Raw genomic sequence first — 27,849 nt, forward strand, 5'->3', positions numbered from 1 at the left:
CATTACTCACACTGCAGTCCAAACCAGCAGAACTTGTGTGTGAAATTAGGTATGCTCCTATGTTACTCTACACAAGCTGGATTATTCCCAGTTAATTCTGGTGTGCAAACAATTATAAATAAATATACATATCTAACTATATAATTGTGTATTAGGCAGACAAGGTGAAGGAGGGGGATAAGGTAGTAAGGGGCATGAAGCATGGCTTTGAGTGTAAGAGTGTTGTGTTTCAAATTGGGGAATTTCAGGTTTCATAAGCCATCACTAAACCATGACTAAGCACAGAACACATGTACACACTATATGTTCTATAATATATTCATACATCACATTAGCAAAGAATTAGAACCCCCTTATTGGTTTGCTGTTGAAATTTGAACAGCAACTGAAGCCATTTTCCCTTGCTTTAACACAGGTAAACTTTCTAGAATACAGGAAATGAATCTGCATGTGCCTTTCACTCATGTTCTTTGTTGAATGTTCTTTGAGGAAACTTTTCTGATACAAACAAAGTATATTTATATATATATATATATATATATATATATATATATATATATATATATATACACACACACACACACTTTTTTTTTTTTTTTAAGACTAGCTTATACCTTTAAGGTAACTTAAAAGTTATTCAATGGCATTTGGGTCACATTTATAGCTTTTAATGCATTATAAAAACAATGGGTTTAGTAGTGTAGTACACAAGCAAAAATTACATAATTTATCACACATTATCACTGGTGCATGGGTGGTTGTTAAAATGGAGCACACATAAGATACTTAATGTGCATCACTTGAACAAAAAGTTGGAATTATAATACTTGTGTCACCTCACCCTTTAAAACATTTGAGAATATCCATGCTGGTAAGTTATGGAAAAGCAGCAGATTTTCGGTTTACACAATACATAATATTATTCATATATGACACTCTGGGAGGTGGGGGGCTGACACTTTTTCAAAAGCTCTTCTCGTGTTCTGTGATACAGATATATCTCATTAGCAGCACTTTCAGAAGTCCTTCACTCCCCATAGTCCCAAACTGATTTGCCTGCTGGGGTGAAAACCGCTTCCTCTTGTTAGATCAGGTTGAGTTGACAGTTTCTGGCACTTCAATATTATCTAAATACCACAGCACAAGAAGTCCTGAAAAAACAATACAAAAATATTACATTATTGCACAATACATTTACCCAAGCTAATGTCTGATTAATTATGTGCTGACAGACAGGACATGACACAGTGGTGTACTAATCCTGTGAACTTTATCAAAGCCATTGTATGTAACACTATTAAAGTTGAAAAATATCCCAGAAGTAAGAATAGGTTGTGAAGTCCTTACTGTATCCTAGTGAACTACAAAACAGTACATAAAAATGTGTTTTTTTTTTTTTTAAATTTATACTCCCTGCCAGTCATGTCTTCACAACAAACAAAGGCCATAGACAATTTTCACATTTTTTAGATGTGTCTCTTCCTAGCATTCTATTTGCTTGTGGAAGTCTTGCTGCTCTTACCTGTGCAAGTAGGAGGTATGGAGTAGTGTTGATTATTTATCTTGAGATGTAGGTGTATGTCCGGGAGGGGGAGCGTGAGGACTCTGCCTGTGTGTCTGGGTCATTCAAGAAATCCCACATTAGGATTGTATCATCATGAGAGCTGCTGACTATCTGGAACTCGTCAAACTGCAGTCTGAACACCCTTCCAGAATGCTCCTGTCAGACAAGCAAAGGGGAAAGCTTTCTCAATTTCCCCTTTTACTGATTCAGATGAGTCTCACCTTTGTCCCTTAAATTGTGTACATACTGGTGCTAACATTAATTTGGCAGATAGTTGCTGAGGATATGCCAAGAGATTATAAAGACATTCAATTAATTTGCATTGTAAGTGTTTGCATTGGCCATAAAGCACTGTCATGTGTGGCATCTCAGTTTTTATTTTGTGTGCATATTGTATAATGATGCAATATATTATGCAGTTGTTTCTTGCTCATGGTAATACAAAAGCAGATAAAAAGGCTATTTGTGCACACACAACACATGCTAAATCTCTTGATTGTTACTCTAAGTTTAAAACATGGCAAATGTATTCAAACGACTGAACACTAGTCTTTTGTGTAGCCTGGAAACAGCATTCACTGACCACAAGAGTCCGCAGACACAGTGTTCCTGCAGGCGCTCGGGGGTCCAAAGCAGCAACCAGATCCCAAACTTTGATCTTTCTGTTATAAAAAAACAAACACACACACAAAAAAAAGGGACACAGGACTTGGTCTTGAGTTTAATCAAAACATTAAGGAGAACAAATCAAAGAATCAACCTGCACATGCCTGCAAACTCAGTATATGAATCAAATTTCTGGTAACTGGCTTACAAAAAAAAAAAAAAAAAAAAAGGAAGAAAGACTGAAATTGTTAAGCATGTATGTAAATAAAAATGTTGACGCTCACCCATCGTAAGCCCCACTGACTATCCTCTTGTTATCAAAGCGAATACATCGTACCAGCTCTTCATGACCCTCGAGTACTCTTAAACAAGCTCCACACTCAATGTCCCACAATCTGTGCGCAGAAAGACAATTATATTCACGAGGAGCACAAATTATTTGTATTGTTTTAGGTAGAAATGCATTACAGCAGTATAATACAACCAGCCACAACAGCAAATACAAAACTAGATTCAACCACAGTATCACCACGACCTGCATCCACTGTTTACACACTATATGTGATCATGTGAGTGTGACATACATACATACAGACTGTGCTTTAGAATGTACTTACTAAGTTGAATTTCCATTTGCCAAGTAGTTCTCAATAAATCTAAGGTGTGATATGTACATTATATACACCACTACACACTCGCGGACAGGTGATAACAATGTTTTAGACATTGAGAATGTATAGTGACTTTAGCATCCACGTGACACCATTCTTAAAGTAGAAATAATTCTATAGAAAAACAACACTTCTTACCTGATCGTGTTATCAGAGGATCCACTCACTACAAGTCTGTCTCTGTACTGTAAACAGGCGATACCACGTTTATGTCCGTTTAGAGTCCGAACAAACTCACACGTACCGCTGTTCCACACCTGCATTAAACAACAGGGTGTACAATCAGACAGTTAAAATACTGATGTGTATAGAAGTAATATCTAACAATTTGTTTTGCCGATTTACAAAGCTATGTTACACCACACGATAAAAAATTTGATCAAAATTGTGATTATCAAGAATGCCCCTTTCACAGCATGTAGAAAGGCAGTCTTTGCATGAGCTAAAATGTTACTAGATGACATTATCATAGCTGTACAAGATTAGAGGTTATTTTTCCTAGAACCTTTTTTGCCAACAGTTTTTGAACTCCCCAGCAAAGTTCTCTGCAGCCAAAAGTTTTCACATGTATAAAATGTAAAGATCATAGAATCTCACAATGTAGCATTAACATTCATCAGTCCAGTTTATCCTTCCAATTTCTACCAAACAAACCTGTATATCAAGCAGAAGTGCGATTACCTTGATAGTTCTATCTCCTGAGGCAGACACTATATATTTATCATCGAAATCAACAACATTGACTGCTGCCCGATGCCCCACCAGCACCCTCCGGAGAGTAATGTCTGTGGGGGAAGCCATGTCCCACACTGCAATTGAGCGGTCTTTTGAACAGGTCACCATCATGCCATTGCTGAAGCGCAGATGCAACACCGCCTCACAGTGATGAATTAATGTATTTAACATCTCGCCTGTGCTCACATCCCACACTCTGAAACAAAGAAAAACACATTTAGCGAAATAAAGGCAACTGCTAATTTAACTACATCCTTATTTTGCATTACTAGTACTGTACTCCATGTGGTACATCTCACTTTAAATCAAAATACAAAAAAAAACAAATAGCATGCCACAAAGCAAAGCCTCCCACAATCAAATCAGATACTTGTGACATTGCACTCTTTGTTCTCCTACTACAGGTCAATCCCAGTTCTAATTAATTCATTGAGCAAGAAAATATACCCAGTACCTGACAGTGGAGTCTGAAGATCCAGTGACAATGACATATACCCAGTACCTGACAGTGGAGTCTGAAGATCCAGTGACAATGACATATACCCAGTACCTGACAGTGGAGTCTGAAGATCCAGTGACAATGACATATACCCAGTACCTGACAGTGGAGTCTGAAGATCCAGTGACAATGACATATACCCAGTACCTGACAGTGGAGTCTGAAGATCCAGTGACAATCACTCTCTCATCGTACTGCAGACACAACACCGATCCCGTGTGTCCTGTAAGAACTCGTTTACATTCCAACGTGTTCTTATCCCAAATCTAGAACAGGAAAATTAAACACGTGAGTAACCTGAGCTACATCGCTTAGTTATCATGAAGTGCTTGCAACAGGGCGCACAAACCAACAGAAACAGTTTTGTCACCTAACCTTTACAGTCCCTTGAATCTATTTGAAGATGAGATTTGTAAGATCCTCGCAAAATATGTTATATTACCATATCAAGTACATTAACCACATGCAAAACATGCATGCACTGCAACATACCTTTATAGTGTTGTCTCGAAGACCACTCACAATCTTCTGATCGTCATACTGCAGGCAGTATACCCCTTTGCTGGTTTCACTTCTGCAGTCGATTCGTTGTAAGCTGTGCTTTCCACAACGCCAGTTCGACTCTATTGTCTGCAAATCACAAACAGACACCATTTGTTCCTTTAACGAGGGTCTTGGGATGATATAACGTGTGTTATCATTTTTAACAGAATGTAAACAAGCTTGACAGCAAATTTTATTAGCAATACCCATTTAGTACATAGAGTGGGCATCAGTCTTGTATGCCATGTGGAGTTTTCTGAAGGTGGTTTGTATTAAAAAAAAAAAATAAAATAATAAAATTGTGGTAGCTGTAATACAAAGTTTACAAACTAAATCTTACACATCTTACCTCTATGTCCTGTATAATTTTGGGATAAAGTGCTCTGTAGAATGAGTTGGGTGGGGTCTTCCCGTCCGGGGGCTTCTTTTTAAACAGATACTGGCCCCTGAAACATCCAAACAAAACATTAGCTACAGGTTACATAGAGAGGTAATCTTTTCTATTCAAGTTGTCATTTTCTGTAGTTTTCAAAACCTTCATTTTAGTAAGCAAAAAAAAAAAAGGTTTGTTGCACTAAATATATTGCACATTTGGTAAAACAAAATCTTTGAAATGTACGAGAAATTTAAAACAGGAATACAACAATCGCTGCTGTTTATGTCAGAGAACTGATCAATATTTTGATCAAAATGAAATATTTTGTTTCAGTGTGTAGTAAGTGATTTTCATGCATGACAAAGAGAAAGGCGGGCATAAACCCCATCTGAACCCCAGAAAGAGAGTGCAATTTGAATGTTCACATTGCACTTACCATCCTCTTCTCTCTGCCAACCCCCTCCACAGCGAGTCTGTCCTGACCATCCTCTCGATCAGTTTCTTCCACAGCATGCCATCTGACGTCACTCTGTACCACTCTTTACAAACCAACTCTGCTGCACAGAGAGATTGGGCATCCAGGTAGGACAAGATATTCTCTGCAATGTGATCCAGACCCCGAGCTGAAGAAAAAACAAACTTATTTATTCACTACTAAGTAACTGAGGGAAACAAAAATATTTACTGGCTCTACAGGAAAAAATGGTTTACAAAAAGTCTGCTGCTCCCCCTAGCTGTTTAAAATGGAGCAGGACCAGGAGATGCCTTTTTCAATTCAGGCTGCTTACTTAAAGCAGAAAGGCAGAGTACTTTTCTAAAATGTTTTATTTCTACAGGTATACCTGCTAAAATACAATTTTTGTAAATGGAGGGTATGCATCTATGGCCCTCACTTAAATGCATATACATGCAACACATGCTTGTTTCACTGAACTATTTGGGGAAAGGGTGGAGTTTGTCTGCTAATCAAATGTGAAATTAGATTATAAAAACTTAATACATTGCTTCACTACATTTTATTCAGCAATCATGTTGAACAAATGAATCAAGAATTGAATCAGACTCGGAAGAAGTTGTACTACAGAGCATTAAGTGAGGATGAATGAAATTAGGTTTGGCTGCAATCCTCAATCACGTGGATGCAGATCAAGAAAAACCATCACCTGACTTTCATCAATGGAAATTGTGATACCACGTAGCTTTATAAAACCAATTACACTTTACAATATGCTATTCATGCAGGAAAATTAATTTAATACAGCATGTATCCTTCCACCCCCACCCCATACTAAACATTCTCCACACTACTGGGGCATATTGGTGAAGCCTAATTGGCACTTGACGCACATATTAGACTTCACTGGTGAAACAAATAAGCTCACTCAATTTTCCTTCTTTTTTGAAGCGTGGTACTGAAACAAGGTCCTTTTTTTATTGTATCTTTGGTATATAAAAACTTGGGGCCAGCTATACGGGGAAGTGTATACAGTAAATGAAAGCTGTAAATCACGGACTAGGGCTACAAGTCACAATAGGCCCATTGTACATGTAATGACTATTAGGTTCCTGCTTACTCCAGTAATCTCTCTATTACTGAGCACTGGACAAGGACTTTGCAGAGTCACGTGTTGAAACAACATGGGTTTATTTATAGGCCCTGATCAGAACTCACACGCATTACTTCAAAACAAGGGAAATCAGTCTTAAAAAAACAAAACAAAACAAACAAACAAAAAATAAAATGAATCCAGATGGGACATCTCAAAGTAAAACCTTTATCCACCTACAGACATGTACATGAGCACCAACTAAAATCATTCCCATAGATTACATTTGAAGAATGGAACTCTACTAGTGACAAAAAGAATGCTGATTCTTCCCCTTCAATAGTTGTGCATTAACTCCATCCTCCCCCAAAAGGCTCTCATTTTGAACGAGCTGACGTATTTTATGAGGTGACCTGCATGGAAACGCAAAGACTGTACAGTAGAAGCCAAGCTTGAACTTCCACCACTTGCTTGTATTACAATGGACTTGCTGGGTCTGTAGGAACAAAGAAACCTATTAAATATGTCTCTCTGTACCTGGTAGTGCAGTGATGAAGTCTCTCTGTAACATGGGCTTCAAGTAAGAGTTGATGTGTCCATGCTGGTAGTGACACATCCGGGAAATGAGCTGCTCGACGAACTCCACTTGGTCAGTCTCTGACCACTGGTCAAAATACTTCACACAGAGCTCCTTCTCCTTCTCATAGTTGGCAGACAGCTTCCTCTGCTTGGGGACTGTCATGTTGGATATTCCATTGGCAAGTTTAGTCTGGTTAAAAAAAAAAAAATAAATAATCAAAAAAAAGACCTTTAAGTGACTTTTATGATTTTAAATACGTAATGGGGGGTCCAGTGTGTATAATATATATATATATATATATATACCTATTTTTTTATAAAATATATTTTAAAAATGTTTAAAAAATAAATTAAAAAAAAAATCTGAATTGTGTGTTATCAATTATCGACAAAACAGATGACTTGCATAAGAAATACAGTATGAAGCTTTCCTTTTATTGATATATTCTGAAGTCACCACACCTATAAATTACTGTGTATGTCAGGATCCAAAGTGTAAAATATAAACCATATCGGCTCGGGGCTCACAGTGGCTAATTAAAACATTTTAGGTTTATATTTTAATTTTCACAGTGAAACCGAAGACAGTGGATTCATATTTCTACACGGCCTCCTAATACCCTAAGGCAATCCATCTATCAAATCTAAAATATTGAACTTGTGACTGAGTTGAGACCCCCATAAAACAGTTTGCAAGAGATATAACATTACTCATGCTTAATGTACCTAATTTCTTATATAGTTTCAGTGCAAATTAAGTAGTAATGGGGTAACAGAAGGAGGACAAGTGATTTGCCTCCAGCAGAAAACAAAAGTAAGGTTGAACAAAGTACCTCTACTGAGTCGTCTAAATGCAAAAATGCATAGCTGAAGCATTTCAGGGTTTTGTTAGAATGAACAGCATCCACGCATTTAACTAGCAATGCTTTAATTCAGTTATAATTGTACTTATTTTAGAAACAAATCATTTCTGTCTAATGTGATGAATTATTTCAATTTGGTGCATGGAGGAAAAAAAAACCTCAATGACAGCACTAATTACAATACTTTTTTCAGTGCTGGTGTAAAATATGACAGAGCAGAAGCTTTGGGAGCGTGGAGAACAGCTTCTAATTTCCACAGAGAAGCTGACAATCTCTTCTCCCTGCTCATCTCTCAATCCTCCAGAGCAAGATTCAACTTCCTCATTTAGTTAATTACTGAGAGAAATCATTGTCTCCCTGCGATCAGGGAGAGACGTTACCCTGTTAAGTGTGAATTTGATCGATGGCTACTGTTGAAACTTAATAACTTCACCCCAAGGCAAACCGCAAGATAAATAGAATAAGAGAGCTTTTGACAGTAAAAACCTGCCAGAACAAAAATGCTGTCTCTTTTCTGGGAAAAGATAAAGAAAAAAACAGCTTCTAATTGGATAATTGTCAGTTTAATGTACTATGTGTAAACAGTTTACTTTTTAAAACTTACTCTGAAAGAGTAACAGGTAAAGCAGAGGGGCGTCTGTCTAGCATGCCTCCCCTAAATGCCCACTGGGAATAGAATGTGCAAGGCTACTGTACTAGTTAAGGCCATGTGCACAGCTTGTTACTCACTGTTAACAGATTTGACAGGTGTGCGTTTTACTAAGGCTGAGGCGATGCATCGATCCATCGTGTCGTTTGAACACTATCAAGTCAAGCCTGTGTGTTGTTTCTGTGTAAAGGTTTTAAGCAAAAGGGATTTTTTATTTATTTATTTTTTTTTGAATCAGCAGTCCTTTATTAGGTTTCAGAACAGAGCTTCCTCTGCTTGCCTCAGGTCTGACTCGCTGAATCTGCGTGAGATTGAGCTCACCTTCTCCCCCGTGAGTTTATACTGATGGGATCGCGTCTGCGTGGGAGTCTTCAGGGCGAGCAAAAGAGCAAGTTAACAAATATCGACTGTGACACAATGCCTTCCAACGTTTGGCAATTCGTTTCTAAAATAGAAGACGTCAAGAAAGTAAAGTGCAGCTATGCGACAAGTGTCTGGGATACTAATTTTCGTGACCATTTAATGAGATGGATCCTACTAAACTCCAAACAAAATCTGACAGTGATAAAAATAAACATGTACTGCCAGTTGCTGCTTTTTAAAAAATTTTTTAAATAATAATAGATCTGAATGCAAACACAGCAAAGCAGATTCGAAGTATGACTGTGAATGCAGTAACGCAAGATGTATGTGAACATTGTTGAGGGAGCTGCGTTTCAAAAACTCGTTATAAATCTTGCACCAGGCTACCAAATGCCTTGCCGAAAGGTGTCCAAGTGAAATATAAACCATGGACAATACTGTTATTGAACTGCTGTGGACAGCGTTACCTTTTTCTAAATTAGTTATGTTACTCTCTGGACTGGTTGTTAAATGGGTGGATTTAAACTTTTTTTTTTTTTTTTTTTAAATGGGTTTTGCTTTGACCCCCAACTGGCACAAATCAACACAGTTAAGGTAATACAATTACTAAATCTTTTTGTTTTGTTACTATATGCACAAACCGATATAACCGAGTGTAGTGTATTAGTGTACAACTTTGTCAGTCTTTTTTTGTGTAGCTAATTCACTCAATGACCAAAACAAGTGTGACAGTAGCCAGCACAGGCAACAGGGACTGTTTACGTTCATTAAAAGCTGGTAACTAAATGAAATGTGTTGGTTTATAAAATGTATTGTATTTGCTTGTTGAAGTTTGTTCCTATAGTAAACAAACCTGAAGATCAGGGATGTTTGGGTATCAACCAACATCTTTTACCAACAATACAGATCAGATTTCATTTGGGTATAATCCAATAATCTGTTGACTATACACATTTTTACCTACAGCATAAATATGTTTAGGGTTATACACTACTTTAGAAATATTATACTTTTGCAAGAATAAATCCGTATTTTTTATAGAACTTTATGATCTTTTGTATCTTCTAATGAGTCAGGAAAAAAAGAAATAAGTGGCCTAAAATCAAAAAACAAAAAATATACTACAACTGTGCTTTAAAATATCAAAAGCATGCTGTTTATAAGCCAGCAAATGAACACATTTTAAACGAATGCTGTCCTTAATCCCTGACAGTTAAAACAGGCAGCAGCTGTGAACCTGCATACATCATCCTATCTGTCTCTGTTTGTGCTAATTAAACGGTTGATCACAGAATGATACCCCATGCGTTTCATTTTGCGGTGTTCTGACTGGAAGCTGCTGCACTCGTCCAGCCCACGCTGTCTGAAGCACTTACAGTAATGTGACAGGAGGCTGAAGATGGATTACCCACAGCCATATTGCCCATCTTCTCCAATCAAGAACTATCCGTGTAAATTGATTGGTCTAATTTGCTCTCATTATTATTACAATATCAGGACAAAATAACACACACAGCTCACTGTCAAGGCAATGCAAATCAGTCATTAGTTATAAACAGACACAGTCTGCTTTTCATGAAGAGCATCACAGCGTGTTGATATATTAGATGCAAACATGTCGTAATCAGGTTTGCTTCTTCACTGTAGTGATATAGCATGCCATTATTTTCACTATAAAAAAGGTACAAGAATTTAAAATGCCACCTATCAATTTTTATGTTGCTTACAGCACAAGCCCAACCTTTTCTGACCAATCCGTTAAGAAACTGTGAATGTCTATGATTTGGCAGATGTTTTATTTATTTATTCTTATATCAATAAGCATGTTAAGTGCTCAGATAAACTTCATTTTAAAAAGATGTACATCTAAAGGTGCAGTTTCTTCCTAAATATGTCGTTTTGAATAAGCACTGCTTTAAAAACAGACAGACAGATAACAAGCTGGTCAAGCAACTACAGAGGTGAGATTGGTACGAGACATTTGATAACACAATTCAAGTCTCATTACTGTCTCCACTTTCTCACAACCCGACTTATACTATATCTTACACAGCATGCACTTAAACCACACCTGTCCAATTAATGTATATGGTCTTTATAGAAACAAGATGCTTATGTTTAATGTTTGCCTATGGACATAGCAATCTCTCCCTTAAAATGAAGTCAATACTCACTTGAGTTTCAAAAAAAGAACATTATAAAAGCCTGCCCTCAAGTGAGAGATAAGCAATGTAACCCCACTGAAAGTAGTAAGGGGTTTTGCTTATCCTGCACAATTCAGAACTCATCAGTGATTAGCTCATTGCAAAGCAGGGCTAAAACATGTGAAACTGACCAGACTGAGGATATAATGATGGAATCCCATTACTACAATAATTTCCATCATGACCAGTAGTGTTATTTTCATTAATAAGTGCATGGAGAGGTAGATACGAGACAAAAAGCTTAATCAATCTAAATTCGGGATCTTAAACTTTACTGCAATCCCTAAGGTACCATCAGAGTGAAATAATGACATGACTGCTGGGAGAATTAAAATTCACATGCATGACATTAAACCTGGATGCAACCCTAGCAAGACTTCAAGCGATAGCATTACGTCAGTTATAACAGATTGCACTGTTTTCAAGGTGCAGTTATTTATAGTGCCTTCTGAGGCATACAGGAATATCCAAAGTGATATGTTGCAAGACCTTTATTTTGCATCTCATCAAATTTAACAGCACATCACTCACTGCTTCTGCACTCTGTTTGGGGTTTAGGTAGATTCTAGAAAAATTACTACCCCTGGTTATTTCCCAGCAGAATACGAACCTGTGACCTACTGGCCTGCAGGAAGGTGTACTATAAACTCAGTCTCCAACAGCCTCCCTGCTAGTGCCATTCCATTAACCCCATCCTTGGCTTAGTGACCTCTCATGCTGTCTGTTCATTTGTCCCAAGAAAATAAGGTTACCTTTTTTCTTTAACACACTGGACATTCACATTTCTGTTTTGCTGGATATTGATCTCAGATCAGCACAATGTATCATCTTAAAACATTGCAGCACCTGGAAGGCACCGATTACATCGATCATTCATAAAACAAAACCAACCAAGCTGTTATGCAGCAAGATAATGCCGGAAAAAAACAAAACAAAAAAACTATAATAATTTTCCTTGCAAATACCTCCATGTGCTCTACATCACACAATTTGAAGCTGGTAGGAAACTTTGGTAAATATCATGTTGTGGTGTTTTGTGTGGTTTCAATAAGGTACTTAAAACTTAAAACTTAAAATTCCTGCATTGGAAAGACCCAACTAAACACACTCTTCAGAATGTGCTGATGCTGCCAATTACATGCCCCCAGCTGCAAGCTCCAGCCCCACTTCCATTCCTGTAGATTTATGCATGCACTCAACAACGTTATTACAAGTCAGAGTTTATTGGGAAATTGTTACATTATGCGGAGTGTCTAACAAATTGCTTATGCTGCTATAATTGGATTACAACAGCCGCTCGCTCCCATCGGTGAGATTAGGCAGGCAGGGCTCCCACCGATCTCACAACCCTAGCAGTAATTTTATTTGCCTTGCCTCACTCTCTCTCTCCTAACAACATGCCTCTCTCTCTTCCTGCCAGCTGTCTCTCGGAGAGGCAGGCTTGTTTTTTGGCCCCTAACAACGCAATTACAGCCCTGCCGATTGCACTGTCTGTGCATTAAGTACTGCGCCAAAACAAGGCGGATTAATCGCTGGCCCTTCCAAGCCACTGAGGTTTTTTCAAGCAGAGTATCTGATATGCATGGCTGGGCAAAGCCGCAGCACTTGCTTTTCTTTATACTGCATGGCTACAGGTTTAAACAGTGAATTAAATTATAATGTGTTGCCATCGTTATGATTCACCACAGGACTCCTGGTAAGCTGACTATTTGAGTTAAAACCTTCTTGCTTCTGGTGGGACCAGAGCTCGCAGATCCAGTCACTTACAGTAGCTCCTACTGGATGTGAAACAGGCATATTTATAACAGTGATTAATCAACCAAAATGGTTCTTTATGCAATTGTTAAACATTAGTGTTACCTCTACAAATATTTCAATACACCCAGTTTAATTTCTGCTGCTCTTTTGTCATTTTTATAGACCTACAGTAACAAGGGTAGGGTGGCCCCTGTAAAGTGTTATTGTACATCAAGTCAAATCTAGATAATGTAATGTAAAAGCAATGCACACTGTCTAGTTATTTACAATGTTCCAAATGCTATTGGAGGACAGAGTAAAACGAAAGCAACACCTGTGTTTACCTTTCTGGTCCTAAAATGAGATCTAAAGAGAACATTCTTCTCAAACCAACAGAATTCTGCCAAAGCAGTGATTCATGACTTCAGCCACTGTAATTGCAAGATGCAAGGATTTGTTTTTCACGATGAGTGTTTTTGAATTGACTGTACTGCTAAGAGCCTTTCTAAACAGTTTCATTTTTTACAATGCCTCGATGACAAGAGATTATCTAACAAAGTAATGGTTAATCAATAGAGACTTTAGTTGTCATGTGAAACACAGAACACACTAAAAGTGATTGATTGCAGGCATTTTCTTCATTTACTGGAAAGTATATATTTCAAATGACAACAAAGCTAGAAGGCAGCTTTAGCCTCCCCTGTCCCTAATAAACTCTTAACAGTATGCTGAGAAATACAGTAGAACGGATTACAAAGCTCAGTATACCTCGGTTGTCATGAAAATCTAAATATAAATTTTTAATAATCACTGTTAACAACACCACTATGCTACATACTGTATCTCATATGCTATCCTGTATGAACAAAGTGGGCTGTCATTTTAAAAAGGAAAAGCTTACCTTGGCAGTTTCTCAAACAAAATCACTTACTCCCACCCCCTTCTTAAAATAAAAACCAGGCAGCAAGCTGCTGAAAACCTGGCAGCTGTTAATTCCGACAATGAAGATGGTTTTTATCATGTTGTGACATTTTAAGTAGCTTTGTGGGTCAGCACCTTAAAACTGCTGGGGAGGTAGCTGTTCTAATCAGTCCGACCTTCTCACTGCAGGTGACACGACCTCTCTATAGAGGTGTGAGGAGTTTAGGAACAGCAATGTCCCAAGGCAGATGGTTTCTGTTTTATGTGGACAGGGGGATGTGTTAATTCACTGGCCTCCCCATGCCTTTAAAATCATCAGGGTTCCAGCAGCATTAACAGACTGAATAGAGGTGGCTGTGGTGGGGGAGGGTGCTGAAGAGATAAATCCAGAAGAGACTTCACTTTACTTTAAAAAAAAAAAAAAAAAAAGGGCTATGGAAAGACTTCTTGACACTTTATCCATCATTGTCCACTTGGACTGGATGGTGAGTGGATGAGGCTGGATAAAGACTGAAAGGGGACAAAAGCTAAAGCAATTATTAGCTTAAGAAGTGAACTGCTTTCTAAGAACTATTCAGTCCCTTGGGAAGATCATCCCAAAAGCTCTAATCAAGTCATTCAGGAAATTGTTTTAAAAGAAAGGAACACTTGTAGGCTTTCAACATCAAGCTATACTAATCTTGTGCATTACTTTTTTTTTTTTTTTTTTTTTTTTTTTTAAATAAACCAGTTAACAAAAAGCTGTACAGTGGCACTAAAAGTCCATTCCCAAGAGCTATTTGTTGTATTGCCTCCACTTAGTGATTGTGTAGGTATACTGTAGGTAGAGTACCGAATTAATTTCATTATTAAAATCAAAAAAATAAAAATCAAATAACTAAAAAATATTTTGGCAATAATCTATGCAAATAAATGTAGTACAATAGTACCCGTAACAATAAGGTAACATGACCACTTTTAGCTGGATAACTGTACTGGTTACCTTGGTGGCAGTTTGTTTGACGCAGTTGGACCAAAGTGAACAAAACACTCAGATTTACACAGGGAGTTCATACATTGACATTAATTAGTATTGACATCAGAATTATCTTTCATGAAAAAAAGTATCCATATAGTGTTGGAAGGGTTTTTCAGCCTGAATGGATAAAACACTTAACACATTTTTCAAATAATCCATGCCAACCCAGTGACCTTTCACTTTATAGCATTCAGACTGGCAGAGCCACAAAGCCTGAAAGAAGCCGTTTTGCCTATTGCCAGCTATTCAAGAGGTAGAAAGAAGCTGACCAAACAGCAGGTATTGTTCTCAGTATAAAAGCGTGCAGAGTAATCAAGTTCAGGACGGCCCCAAACAGCTGCCCTGTGACCTGGTCATCTTGACCGCTTCCATCCTTCACCTTTGCAAGAACTATTCAATCACTTCCCATCATTCCAACATCTTCTGTGATGTGTCAGAGCAGCACGCTCCCGAGGAGCAGTCCCAATACAATAGGCCTATTGCAAGATCAAAACAATCCACTTTCTGCCAAAAAAGGAAGAAAAACAGATGGCCCCACCGTAAACGTACAAATCAGTATTCATTTTCATTTACACCCCCCCCCCACCTGCACAGAACCCAAATGAAAAAGGGAGCTGCCACATATGCTGCATTTATTTCTTTACATGTTTTCCTACTTAAAGTGGGTGGGCTACAGTAACACAACATGAGTGTTTATTTGTAGATGTGACAAGGCACAAATGACATTTTTCAATTCTACCGAAAAGACTATTTTCAGCTGCGTGCGTGTGTGTGAGTGTACTACATATAAAAGAAAGAATTTGGTTAATTCCAGCACGATGCAGCACAAAATTGGTAGAAGAATGATCTGTTACAGGAATGCAAATGCTTCCAAAAAAAACAAAAAAACAGTAGCAGTATGATAATCTAAACCACCAACACATGTAACAAAATAATTATTCTGTTCTTATGACGCCCTACTGACTGGAAAGGGCATTATTGTATCAACATACCTGTCTGTACACATTCTTCTCTGGGATAATCTTCCTAGGGGGCTCCTCATTATGACAATCTTCTCTCCCATCAGAACTCTATTTAAAAGAAGAAAAAATAAAACAACGGGAGGAGAAGAATGAATCGGTGCCTGTGTGGTAAGTAAACGGCTTCACATCTTATGAGAATCTAAATATCTGAATATAGTTAGCAGAAGGTATTTTGGCTTATCCACACCAAATGGGGAAAAAATTATGGACACACACGACAATTAATTTTGTACCTAATTTTTTGAAAGTCCAATGTCCAATATTCTGTATCTGAGTAGAAATAGGGTTAGTTTATCAGTAAGGGACAGTGTAGGGAAGGGCTATTTTTACAAGCATTAGAAATTTGTGTAATTAAGTAACCTTGCAACTTAAACGAATGATCCAATCACTTAAACCTCATTAACAATTCCCAAGGCACAAGGAGATAATCACTATGCTAATCCAGACACTAATCCTGTTTAATCCTAAACTAAAGTTTTTGAAGTGTTTTTTTCTCACCTCGAAGGATATATAGTTTTCCTTTACATGATCTACCATTTAAATACATTTAATACAAAGGACCTCAATAGGGACAAGTCAAAAAAATACAATAGTTCAAATTTCTTCAGTACAAATTACAACGCACACCTGTCTGATGAGACAACCTCACTTCTTGACCCACTAACAGGTTTGTATTAACCTCATCTCTGAGTAAACACAAAAATAACTAACAAAACCTGCAATACAAAAAAATACACAAAGAAATGCGCAGCATCAGTTTCCAAAGATCAGGACAATTCTCTATGCAAATCTGACTTGTTATTGTTCCAGGTTCGTTGATCTTGCTGAAAGCCTTGCCAACCCCTTTTTGATTGATTAACTCCTGACAGCTCCAATGTGTGTGTATTGACTAGACTGACATTATCATTAAGAGGGGGTGGGTCCAGAGCTCTTGTGACAGTCAATTTCATTCGCCGGCATCCCCAGCTCAACAGCTGAGCTTCTCCCACACACAAACCCCCCTCAGAGCTCCAGGCTTGTGCTCGACCGCCCAGACATTCATCATCCTGAAGTTAATTGGTGTGGGCTTTAAGCAAATTTCTAACACCATCTGAAGGCACAGCGACACTGACTGCTGACCCACCGCCATACGCTACCTATTGATTAACCTGATGAAGCAGATGATTCTAATAGAATTCTCGGCAGGAGTGAAAATGTATTAGCCTTTACGGGGGAATATTTGCCTTCATCAATATGCAAGATGGATAGAGGGTAAGAATAAAACCTGGAGTTGTTTTTCTTCTGGGGTTTATACCTCTGTTTTCTTTCACTGGCAACTGTTACCCACCCCCCTCCCAGAATAAGAGTAACGACCCCTGTTCTTAAACAATACACCTGCTATCAATCTAGGAGAAACCAAACTAAATTATTTAATTAATGCCAGCCACTAATGATTCAGTCACATATTACACTGTTTACAGTACAAGCAGAGAAAATATCAGTATTAATTATAATAATAAAATGCTTATAAAACATATGATTGAACCATACAAAGAATTGAGGATACGACTACAGTAATTATTTTGTTGAATGGATTTCAGTAAAAAGCTACACACCGTATCGATTCAAGATAATTACATGGGGTATGCAATATCATTTTTAAAAAGCTAGCATGCTACTGTGACATTTATCTTCCACATAATTTTTCATATATCAATTTAACTATAAAACTATTCTTCATTGTTTGTAAAAAATAAAAAAATAGGTGTGGAATCTGTATGAAAAAAAATGGCATGAATTGGACTGCCATACAAAACAATGTATTTTATTACAGAAATTAACCTATCCAGAGACAGCTGTGTTCATGTTCATCACCCCTGCACACATGATTCTTCCATATGGCAGTGGCACACATTCATCTTAACGCTGAATGTATTTCCACCCAATAATGAATTCAAAGCAGTGACCCATCAAATGGAATAAAAGAAAAAAAAGCAATCTTGGGATGTGGCTCCATATTATCACTTTCTATTGCCTGTTCAAAGAAAGAGAGAGAGATCTCAATCAAAGGAGGATGGACATTTGTGACAGGCAGCCCATCGTAGGGTTAATTAAACACTTGAGCTTAACACCCTCCCCATCATTAACCAAACAAACACAGATCATTCAAGCCACACTCATCTTGGGATACACTAGACACATGTCTGAATGAAGGGGGTCCCTGGTCTCTGAGGGTTATATCTGGTTTATCAACTATTCCAGTGATTACATGAGGAGATAACTCTGCAGCATTAAATCAAGTGCATCTCCCTCACCAACAACTAGAACTGACACAACAATCGCACCTAAACTGGCATGAAGAAAAGGCCACACAAAAAAAAAAAAAAAAACCTGCACAGAAATTAAATAGCTGCTTTCAACTGCATTCAATTGACTTAATATGAAGCAATCTTTGCAACTTATCTCATCAAGTCTTAAGCATGAGCTGATTTGTAGATCAGCAGCCTTATGGGTTCAAAAGCTGCCCAGATGAGGAAAAGGGTTAATGAAGCAATCCCTCATCCCTTATAAAGGCACTACTGACAAACAGGAATTTATTTACTTACTATCATGTATTCAAAGGCAAAAAAGCATGTCTTTGTATGCCAGAAATGACACCACGGATACAAAGGTGAAACTCCCTGCACAAAAAGGTACGTTATTACCCTCTTTTTGGGGGGGGGGGGGGGGTCCCTTTTTCCTTTTTCTAACGTGAACAGTATCTGACAAATGAACATTACATAAGGGAAATAGATTTTTTTCATCTAAATCCATTACAAGGCAATTAAAATCAAGGGCAGCAACTAAAGTGTTTTATCTTAAGATATTTACTATGTCTGATTTAAATAGTTTGATATTCATTAAACTTGTAAAGAATGTTACACTGAAAGAACAACAGCTTTATTTGAATAAGGGTAAGTTACATTACTGTTCTTAATGGCTTGCAGTATAGTGTAAATATTGCTTTGATTGTGATAACATACAGTACGAAAAGTGACATATTAAACTATATTAAGCTTACTTTACCCCAGTGAATTAACTACAAAACAAGGGATGCCAAATAACAGTTCAAGTTAAACGTTGTTTTGTTTATTCCCGAAATACGGTTCATAAAGTTGACACAGCTTTTTATTTACTCTGTACTTTTATCATTCCTTGCCATTGCCGTATCTTCACAGTGGCCATCGACACGTTTTCATACAGTAATAACTTTTGCCTTTTTGTAGCTGAACAAGCAAACGAAAACTGAAATTGTACATTAAACACTTCAAATAAAATGTGGAAATGGCATTGTAAAACAAAGGGGGGAAAAACTCACTGTTTTGGGTCTTGTTTATTCATTCCTCAAAGTCGCAACAAAAAACATATAATATATACAATGTATATACAAAAAAAAAAAAATCACTTTGCAACACTTCCAGCAAGCTGGGCACTATTAAGCGAGGCACTTCAGAATGACGTGCTTGCTTTTTTCTGTCCCATTAAATTTTGACTGTCTCTAGAGCAGCACAATGATTTTTTGATCCTGATGGCTATGTGAGATCACTATGCGTGCGCGCATAATCTGGTTTGTTTACTTTTTGTTGTCAAACTTTTAAATAGAGGGTCAAGAGCAGCTGTATTGTTTTTTTTTTTTTTTTTTTTAGAAATCTCACACAGAACTCATTTTCATTTGCCATTTTTTAAACTGTCACGCAACTTCGGGTGAGGCGGTAAATAAATTCAAGGTATTCTTGTAATTTGTAGCAAATACAAATATCTGTTTTTTGTATCCGAATACATGTTTTAAAAAAAAAAAAAAAATTAGTTTGAATACTCTGATATTTGTCCCAGGACAAAAACAAATGTTCCCGGGAGATGTGCAATAGCTCCAGAGACCACTAGATAGCAGCACACTACAGAGTAAAACACAGTTCTCCTGCCCTTGGATGTCACTTCAATACATAATGCGGAGGCAATGCGGTCCAGTGGTTGTGCTCCATCCTGCGGATGAGATGTTAAATCAATGTCCTATTGCATGTCCTATAATGCACAGCTCACAGCCTACCTCTGTAAAGTGCTTTGTGATGGTGGTCCACTATGAAAAGCGCTATATAAAAAAGAAATATATTATTAATAATTAGATTATTAGATATTATATATAATGCAGACTGCACGTTTTGGGTATGCCTCAAATAAAACACAGATACCTTGAGTAATTGGGTATTGAACAAAGCTAAATATGAACAGAGTATGCTCCACCTGGTATTATTTTTAATGTGCAAGTATTTAAAAAAGAAAGAAAAATGATGGGTGATTTACTGTACAGTATAACATTATATAAGTAAATGTTTACTTACATATATAAATTTAGGATTATTAAAACGGCCTCTGACACAAAAAGAAAAAGCAACTTTTTTTGTGATAAATTTCAAACCACTTTATAGTTCTGGTAATGAACTCCTATCCTATCTACATGCTCTTTCAGAAAGGCTCACCTTGATGCTGACAGGCTGTTGGAACAGCCTGAATATGTGAAACTTATACTTTACAACTCAACCCAAATTGGAAGTCTGAAATGGTACCAACAGCAGCCAGGTTTTATCGTATGACTTTTCTGTGAACCTCTGGCTTCTGATTATGAAACAAAACTCAAACAATTAACTGCTAGTGACATAATGCCAAATGCAACTTGCCATTGTGGGAAGAACATGAGTAAAGCAGAGAAAACGATGTATTATACTTAAAGGTTACATGCATGTTTGGTCACTATTACTGTACCATAATACTACTATTTTAATTCACTTTGATCATCATCATTTAAATATGACACTTTCACCCCATGAGAGACTGCACAGACTGGCAGTGTATCTCTCTTGCTACATACACCTTGTTTATCTTCCCTAGTAAAATGCCGAAGGGGAACACGGAGCACTGGGGAGATGTTGAAAGTGACAGAGGTCAATCACACAGGAGAAACACAGCCAACATGACCTTAAGAACATAAGAAAGTTTACAAACGAGAGGAGGCCATTCGGCCCATCTTGCTCGTTTGGTTGTTAGTAGCTTATTGATCCCAAAATCTCATCAAGCAGCTTCTTGAAGGATCCCAGGGTGTCAGCTTCAACAACATTACTGGGGAGTTGATTCCAGACCCTCACAATTCTCTGTGTAAAAAAGTGCCTCCTATTTTCTGTTCTGAATGCCCCTTTGTCTAATCTCCATTTGTGACCCCTGGTCCTTGTTTCTTTTTTCAGGCTGAAAAAGTCCCTTGGCTCGACACTGTCAATACCTTTTAGAATTTTGAATGCTTGAATTAGGTCGCCACGTAGTCTTCTTTGTTCAAGACTGAACAGATTCAATTCTTTTAGCCTGTCTGCATATGACATGCCTTTTAAACCCGGAATAATTCTGGCCACTCTTCTTTGCACTCTTTCTAGAGCAGCAATATCTTTTTTATAGCGAGGTGACCAGAACTGCACACAATATTCAAGATGAGGTCTTACTAGTGCATTGTACAGTTTTAACATTACTTCCCTTGATTTAAATTCAACACTTTTCACAATGTATCCGAGCATTTTGTTAGCCTTTTTTATAGCTTCCCACATTGTCTAGATGAAGACATTTCTGAGTCAACAAAAACTCCTAGGTCTTTTTCATAGATTCCTTCTCCAATTTCAGTATCTCCCATATGATATTTATAATGTACATTTTTATTTCCTGCGTGCAGTACCTTACACTTTTCTCTATTAAATGTCATTTGCCATGTGTCTGACCAGTTCTGAATCTTGTCTAGATCATTTTGAATGACCTTTGCTGCTGCAACAGTGTTTGCCACTCCTCCTACTTTTGTGTCGTCTGCAAATTTAACAAGTTTGCTTACTATACCAGAATCTAAATCATTAATGTAGATTAGGAATAGCAGAGGACCTAATACTGATCCCTGTGGTACACCACTGGTTACCACACTCCATTCTGAGGTTTTTCCTCTAATCAGTACTTTCTGTTTTCTACATGTTAACCACTCCCTAATCCATGTACATGTGTTTCCTTGAATCCACAACTGCGTTCAGTTTGAAAATTAATCTTTTGTGCGGGACTTTGTCAAAAGCTTTCTGGAAATCTAAATAAACCATGTCATATGCTTTGCAATTATCCATTATCGATGTTGCATCCTCAAAAAAATCAAGCAAGTTAGTTAGACATGATCTCCCTTTCCTAAAACCATGCTGACTGTCTCCCAGGACCCTGTTACCATATAGGTAATTTTCCATTTTGGATCTTATTATAGTTTCCATAAGTTTGCATATAATAGAAGTCAGGCTTACTGGTCTGTAGTTACCTGGTTCAGTTTTGTTTCCCTTTTTGTGGATCGGTATTATGTTTGCAATTTTCCAGTCTGTCGGTACCACCCCTGTGTCAAGAGACTCCTGCATGATCTTGATTAGCGGTTTGTAAATTACTTCTTTCATTTATTTGAGTACTATTGGGAGGATCTCATCCGGCCCAGGGGATTTGTTTATTTTAAGAGCTCCTAGTCCCTTTAACACTTCTGCCTCAGTTATGCTAAAGTTATTTAAAACTGGATAGGAACTGGATGACATGTGGGGCATGTTGTCAGTATCTTCCTTTGTAAAAACTTGTGAAAAGTAATCATTTAATATATTTGCTATTTTTTTTTCTTCATCTACGATTTTGCCATTTGTATCTCTTAAACATTTAATCTCCTCTTTGAATGTTCTCTTGCTGTTGTAATATTGGAAAAACATTTTGGAATTGGTTTTAACTCCCTTAGCAATGTTCATTTCTATTTCTCTCTTGGCCTTTCTAACTTCCTTTTTGACTTGTGTTTGCAGTTCTGTGTACTCTTTCTGCGTACTTTGTTTTTGGTCCTTTTTTAATGCTCTGTAAAGTGCCTTTTTTCGCTGAATATTTTTTTTAATTGATCTATTAAACCATTTTGGCAATTTAGTTTTACATTTAGATTTGTCTACTTTAGGGATGTAATTGTTTTGCGCCTCTAGTACTACATTTTTGAAGAACAACCATCCTTCTTCTGTGGGTGTTTTCTCTATTTTACTCCAATCTACTTCTGTTAGTCTCTGTTTCATTCCTTCATAGTTTGCTTTTCTAAAATTGTAAACCCTAGCTTTAGTCATTACTTTTGGGGTTTTAAAAAACACTTCAAATGAGACCATGTTGTGGTCTGAGTTTGCCAGTGGTTCTCTGACCTCTGTTTTAGTTATTCCATCTTCGTTATTTGAAAAGACTAAATCAAGGCATGCCTCCCCTCTAGTCGGTGCCTTGACAAATTGTGTTAGGAAGAAGTCATTTGTCATTTCCACCATTTCTATTTCATCCTTCGCGCTACCCACCGGGTTTTCCCATTTTATTTGGGGGAAGTTGAAATCCCCCATTAGTATGGCTTCTCCTTTGCTACATGCATTTCTAATGTCATTGTATAACAGATTATTGTGCTCACCGTCTGAATCTGGCGGTCTATAGCATGCTCTTATTATTATGCCCTTTGAATTTTTGTCTGTTATTCTGACCCATATTGATTCGGTTTTATTTTCTTTGTCCAGGTTTAACACCTGGGCTTCAAGACTGTTTCTTATGTATAGCGCTACCCCTCCTCCTCTTCTGTCCTGCCTGTCTTTCCTATACAGTGTATACCCACAAATATTATATTCGTCCCCATCACTCTCAGACAACCACGTTTCTGTAACACCTATCACATCATAGTTACCCGTTAGTGCAGTAGCTTCAAGTTCTAGAATTTTGTTTCTGATACTTCTAGCATTTAGATAAATACATTTAATGGTTGTCTTACCTGAGTTGTTGTTCTTGTTTTGATGTAGTCTCCCTTCTGTTTTTTTGTTGATTTCTCCCCCCTTCCTTTCTAGTTGCCACTTGTATTATCATTTACAGGCAATCCTAAATGGGTTACATTTCTTCTATTGGTTTCTACAAAGGAATGAAATTAAAGCCCTGGACTGTGCGACTGAAACACATATACAATTTGTGTTTTCATCTTGGAAAACAAAAGGCTTCCCGGGCCCTGGGGCAGTCATTTAAACTCAAGAGTCCTGACATTTTCACTGGCAAGCATGCTGGACAGAACGACCCCAATACAGAACCTGGCCTGTCATGTCAATCACAAAATGCAGCAATGCTACACAACATGGACACAATGTCCATCTCAATACGAGAAAACAAGAGTGGAACTGCAAGAGACGAAATCAACTCTGCAAGGAAGCATTTTTAAAATGCAGACGAGATGTACCAACAAACATTTACCAACAGTGTGCATACTCACTAAACTCCCACCCCCAGACAAAGGAGTTCTCCTTCCTTATATACCATGTGGCTGGAGCCTAATTAATCATCAGTCTTTAAGTTAAGCTCCAGCCACATTCTCTGGCAGCCGCATTATTCTGGCAGAGAGAACCCTCTCCCAATTGGAAACAATTGAAATCTGTTTGATCTTGATCTGCTGCTGATGGAAATGAATGGTTCCCTCTTGACAAATGAAAATAATTTGTGACTCAGCTCTTATTCACTATTAAGAAATTTTAAATCAAGACACTCAAGAAGCACCAAAGAGACACAAGAGAAAACCCTTGAGGGACAACACAAAGATGCTTTAACATCTGTTCACAGAGATTTTTCTTGTAAAGAACAAAGAAAACAAAATGGCTGTGTCACATATTTTGTCATTTATGCAGCTGTTTTTCTACAAACAGATAATCAAATTAATATATTTAATTCAAAGACGACAGAATTCTGGGCAAAAAACTAAATCGCTTCAATTTGCAAAAACGATCTTAATAAAGGGACAGAATAAAATGTGAATTAAACGTTGTGTTCTGATGTCAATCATTGTCACAAAAATAACATTAAAGAACGCTAACTACTAAAGACATAATGCAGTCTAACCTACTTCATGTAAAACTAAAATATACCTGCAACAAATACAGTTACTAAAGTTCCTCAAATCTTGTCAGGTTTGCAAATCTGTATTAAGGGGCAAAAACTAAATGCCATAATGAACTAAACATGTTCTCTCCTTTTTATATACTGCCCACACTGGAAACAAGCAAATGTATTTAATTCCTGGTTCACCATTTAAATATAAATCTGAATACAAAATAAAACTCATGAATAAGATATTGGAAAGATTTTCCAGCCTAAGGTAAGTGTCCTAGGAGACTGTCTGGCTCTAATAGTTGTAGTTTGTCAACACTAACGTACCCATGCATTGAGGATATTATTAAAACAAATACTCAGACAGAAAATGAATACCAAACAGTGGTACATACAGTAACACTACTCTTTACATTCCATACAAAATGGCTATGGGCCGCAGGAAGCGATACAGTACATAAAATAAAGTGCAAAGAAATTAAACGTTTGCATGTCAGTGTGCATAAGCAGATATTAACTGAACTATGCTAAATCAAATATTTAAAAAATGAAGTAGGCCTAAGCGTGGTGCAATAATACACAAGTCACAATACAGTACATATCAACTTAAAGTAATAATAATGTAACTTTTAAAATACTACTTACTGTACACCATATAAAAAATAAGTAAAAACAACTACCAGGACTAAATAAAGCACATTGAAAACACGTAAGAAATAAGTCTGTCAATATATCAATACATTAATTAGGCTATATTTACAAACCTCCACCAAACACAACCTCTATTCATAGCTGCACCCAAGCCTACTACAAGGAAGAGATGAGATGGAAGGGTTGCAATCAAAAAAGAAAGGAGGAAAGCAGGAAGAGAATAATGATGTGTGCATTTGGCAAAATGGATAAGTGAACTACACCTCTGTATATTAATTCAAACTAGGCTTGCATGTTCCCTAGTGAGGATCACTGAATCACAAGGAGAAGTTCCCAGCTGGGTCTTGGTGACTGGAATGAATGCTAGCCTCCTAAAAAGCTGCATCACTAATAAGGGTTCCTTAGAAACTGCTGAATCCTGAGCTTGTCATGACAGGCATACTGTAGACCTTTCAAGAGGCAGAAACCCATACTAGTCCAATGGACTTCTGCACTACTTCTACCTATCCTCAGGAAAGACTGTTATAAAGCAGGGGTTTTCAGGGGAGGGGGGAGGAGGAGGTGATATTGCAAGTGTAATGGGTGCTGGAGAGAGAGTACCTGGAAAGAGGTCAGTGTGCCAGTCCCTGGGGTGTGCAGGCATCGCAGCGAAGGCATGCTGTCCGCCAGGCTAGAGCAACTCAACCACAGAGACCTGGGCACAGAGCACTGCAGAGAGAGGACAAGCATGAGATGGGATAGAATGAAATAGAGAGTGGCAAGAGCACAGCTACAGTCAGCACACCTCACTTTGCTAACTTTCATAAAGCTACAGCAACAGATATGGGAGATCAGTTTGAAGGGATAAAAGATCATTAAAAAAAAAAAAAAGCAATACATAATTACTGCTGCTAGATGGGGTAACCACTTTGACATCAATATGCAATTCTACCAATTTATATAGCACCATGCCTTAGGCTTGCACTAGAATATCACCAACTGCTTTCCCAAGTACATGCTCATTGCTGCTGGAACTTTTATATAAAAGCAACATAACAGTATTTTAATCAGACAAGGCTTGCATCTGGATTAAGTGATACTAAGATATCAAAGTACTACTTAAAACACAAACTGTCACAGAAAAAAATAAAATAAAACTCACTGATCTTCAGCTGATTATTTGCATTATCAATCACCTAGGATACACCATTTAAAAAAGATTTGTATAAACACTGGTATCAGTTATCAACACTGTAATATTACTTTGCTATTGGGCATAAACACTATACCTTTTCAGATTAACTTAAGATGTACTTAAATTAAATCACTGTTCTGAGCATTCGAATATTTTGTCCCATTTGGTCTTGTTTACCTAAAGGCTGTTAACTGCAAACACGAACATACAATTAGAGATCACATTCCCAAGCTTCTGACCTCGTGAACCTAAGTTAAACTGACGACACCAAGTTAAACAATGACAACAGGTGGTACATACAGGGCAGGTACTTTGAACTACAGCAGCAGCTGTCTGCAAACCCTTAAACAACCACAAACGAGGTTTATTCGCATTTAGCCACAAGTTACATATTTTTTTGTTTTGATAAAAATGTTGTTTGATAAAAATGGCTGCTTAAATAAAAACACTCCATTGTAGATGATGTGTAGCTCTGATTTCAATGTTTCTAGTAAAGGAATGGGTAGAATATTTTAAATCATCTCAACAACTGTTTGCCTACATGTTCAGGCTGTTGCAAATAGAAAATGCAAGCATAAAGAAAATGTAAACATCATTGGCCAAGGGATATTTCTGATCTGAACATAAAAGGGGCGTCAATTTATTGGAGAATAATACGTCATTTTATACACCTAAATACATGACACTACTGTTCTAATATATTCTATAATTTGAGAAATCTTAAAGGTAACGATTATTATATATAATTATATATATATATATATATATAGATATTATATATATACATATATATATATAATATCTATATTAACAATAGAAAAGAATATGATTTTATTTGTATGATTTGTTGTTTTTTTTTCTATATATGGAGAACAATCCAAGATGGCAGCGCTGGGTTTCTCTCTCCACCGGTCCTGTCTCTGTAACACGAACCAAAACCAGCAGACCCAAAATACACTAAAGCGTTTTTGCTTTTTTCCCGGGAACAGAAACAAATAGCTATATTGTCTTCTCACCATGAACTTAAAAGCCTTCTCTTGCAACACCGACTCTGGTTCCATCGTCCGTCTTTATATCCGGGACTGCCTGCACTTTCTCAGCCCCGGGATCTGCGTCTCTTCACCGTCGCAACCGCAGACAGGAAAATCCGCTCAGCCGTCACCCCCCCTGTAGCTCCAATGGAACTGCGGGATTTGTAGTTT

General features: G+C 37.4%; 1 protein-coding gene across 3 annotated transcripts; it reads right to left on the minus strand.

Moving 5' to 3' along the window:
• Nucleotides 1–578: 578 nt before the first annotated feature.
• Nucleotides 579–27,795, minus strand: LOC121326084 (F-box/WD repeat-containing protein 1A-like). 3 transcript variants are annotated; one of them, XM_041269242.1, is made up of 14 exons: nucleotides 27,664–27,794; nucleotides 26,074–26,181; nucleotides 15,868–15,945; nucleotides 7,079–7,310; nucleotides 5,431–5,617; nucleotides 4,968–5,064; nucleotides 4,568–4,705; nucleotides 4,031–4,341; nucleotides 3,523–3,772; nucleotides 2,980–3,098; nucleotides 2,455–2,565; nucleotides 2,148–2,226; nucleotides 1,523–1,720; nucleotides 579–1,151 (listed from the first exon to the last, which is right to left on the minus strand). In XM_041269242.1, exons 1-13 carry the CDS (start codon nucleotides 27,706–27,708, stop codon nucleotides 1,559–1,561), a joined length of 1,917 nt encoding a protein of 638 aa, XP_041125176.1. In that variant the 5' UTR covers nucleotides 27,709–27,794; the 3' UTR covers nucleotides 579–1,151; nucleotides 1,523–1,558. The 3 variants fall into 3 exon arrangements, with proteins under 3 accessions (XP_041125176.1, XP_041125177.1, XP_041125178.1); XM_041269244.1 differs by having other exon boundaries at nucleotides 581–1,151; nucleotides 4,223–4,341; XM_041269243.1 differs by lacking the exon at nucleotides 26,074–26,181 and having other exon boundaries at nucleotides 27,664–27,795.
• Between the last annotated feature and the right edge of the window lie 54 nt (nucleotides 27,796–27,849).

The sequence above is a fragment of the Polyodon spathula genome, chromosome 13 (genome assembly GCF_017654505.1).
Source record: "Polyodon spathula isolate WHYD16114869_AA chromosome 13, ASM1765450v1, whole genome shotgun sequence".
In the NCBI taxonomy this organism is placed as follows: domain Eukaryota; kingdom Metazoa; phylum Chordata; class Actinopteri; order Acipenseriformes; family Polyodontidae; genus Polyodon; species Polyodon spathula.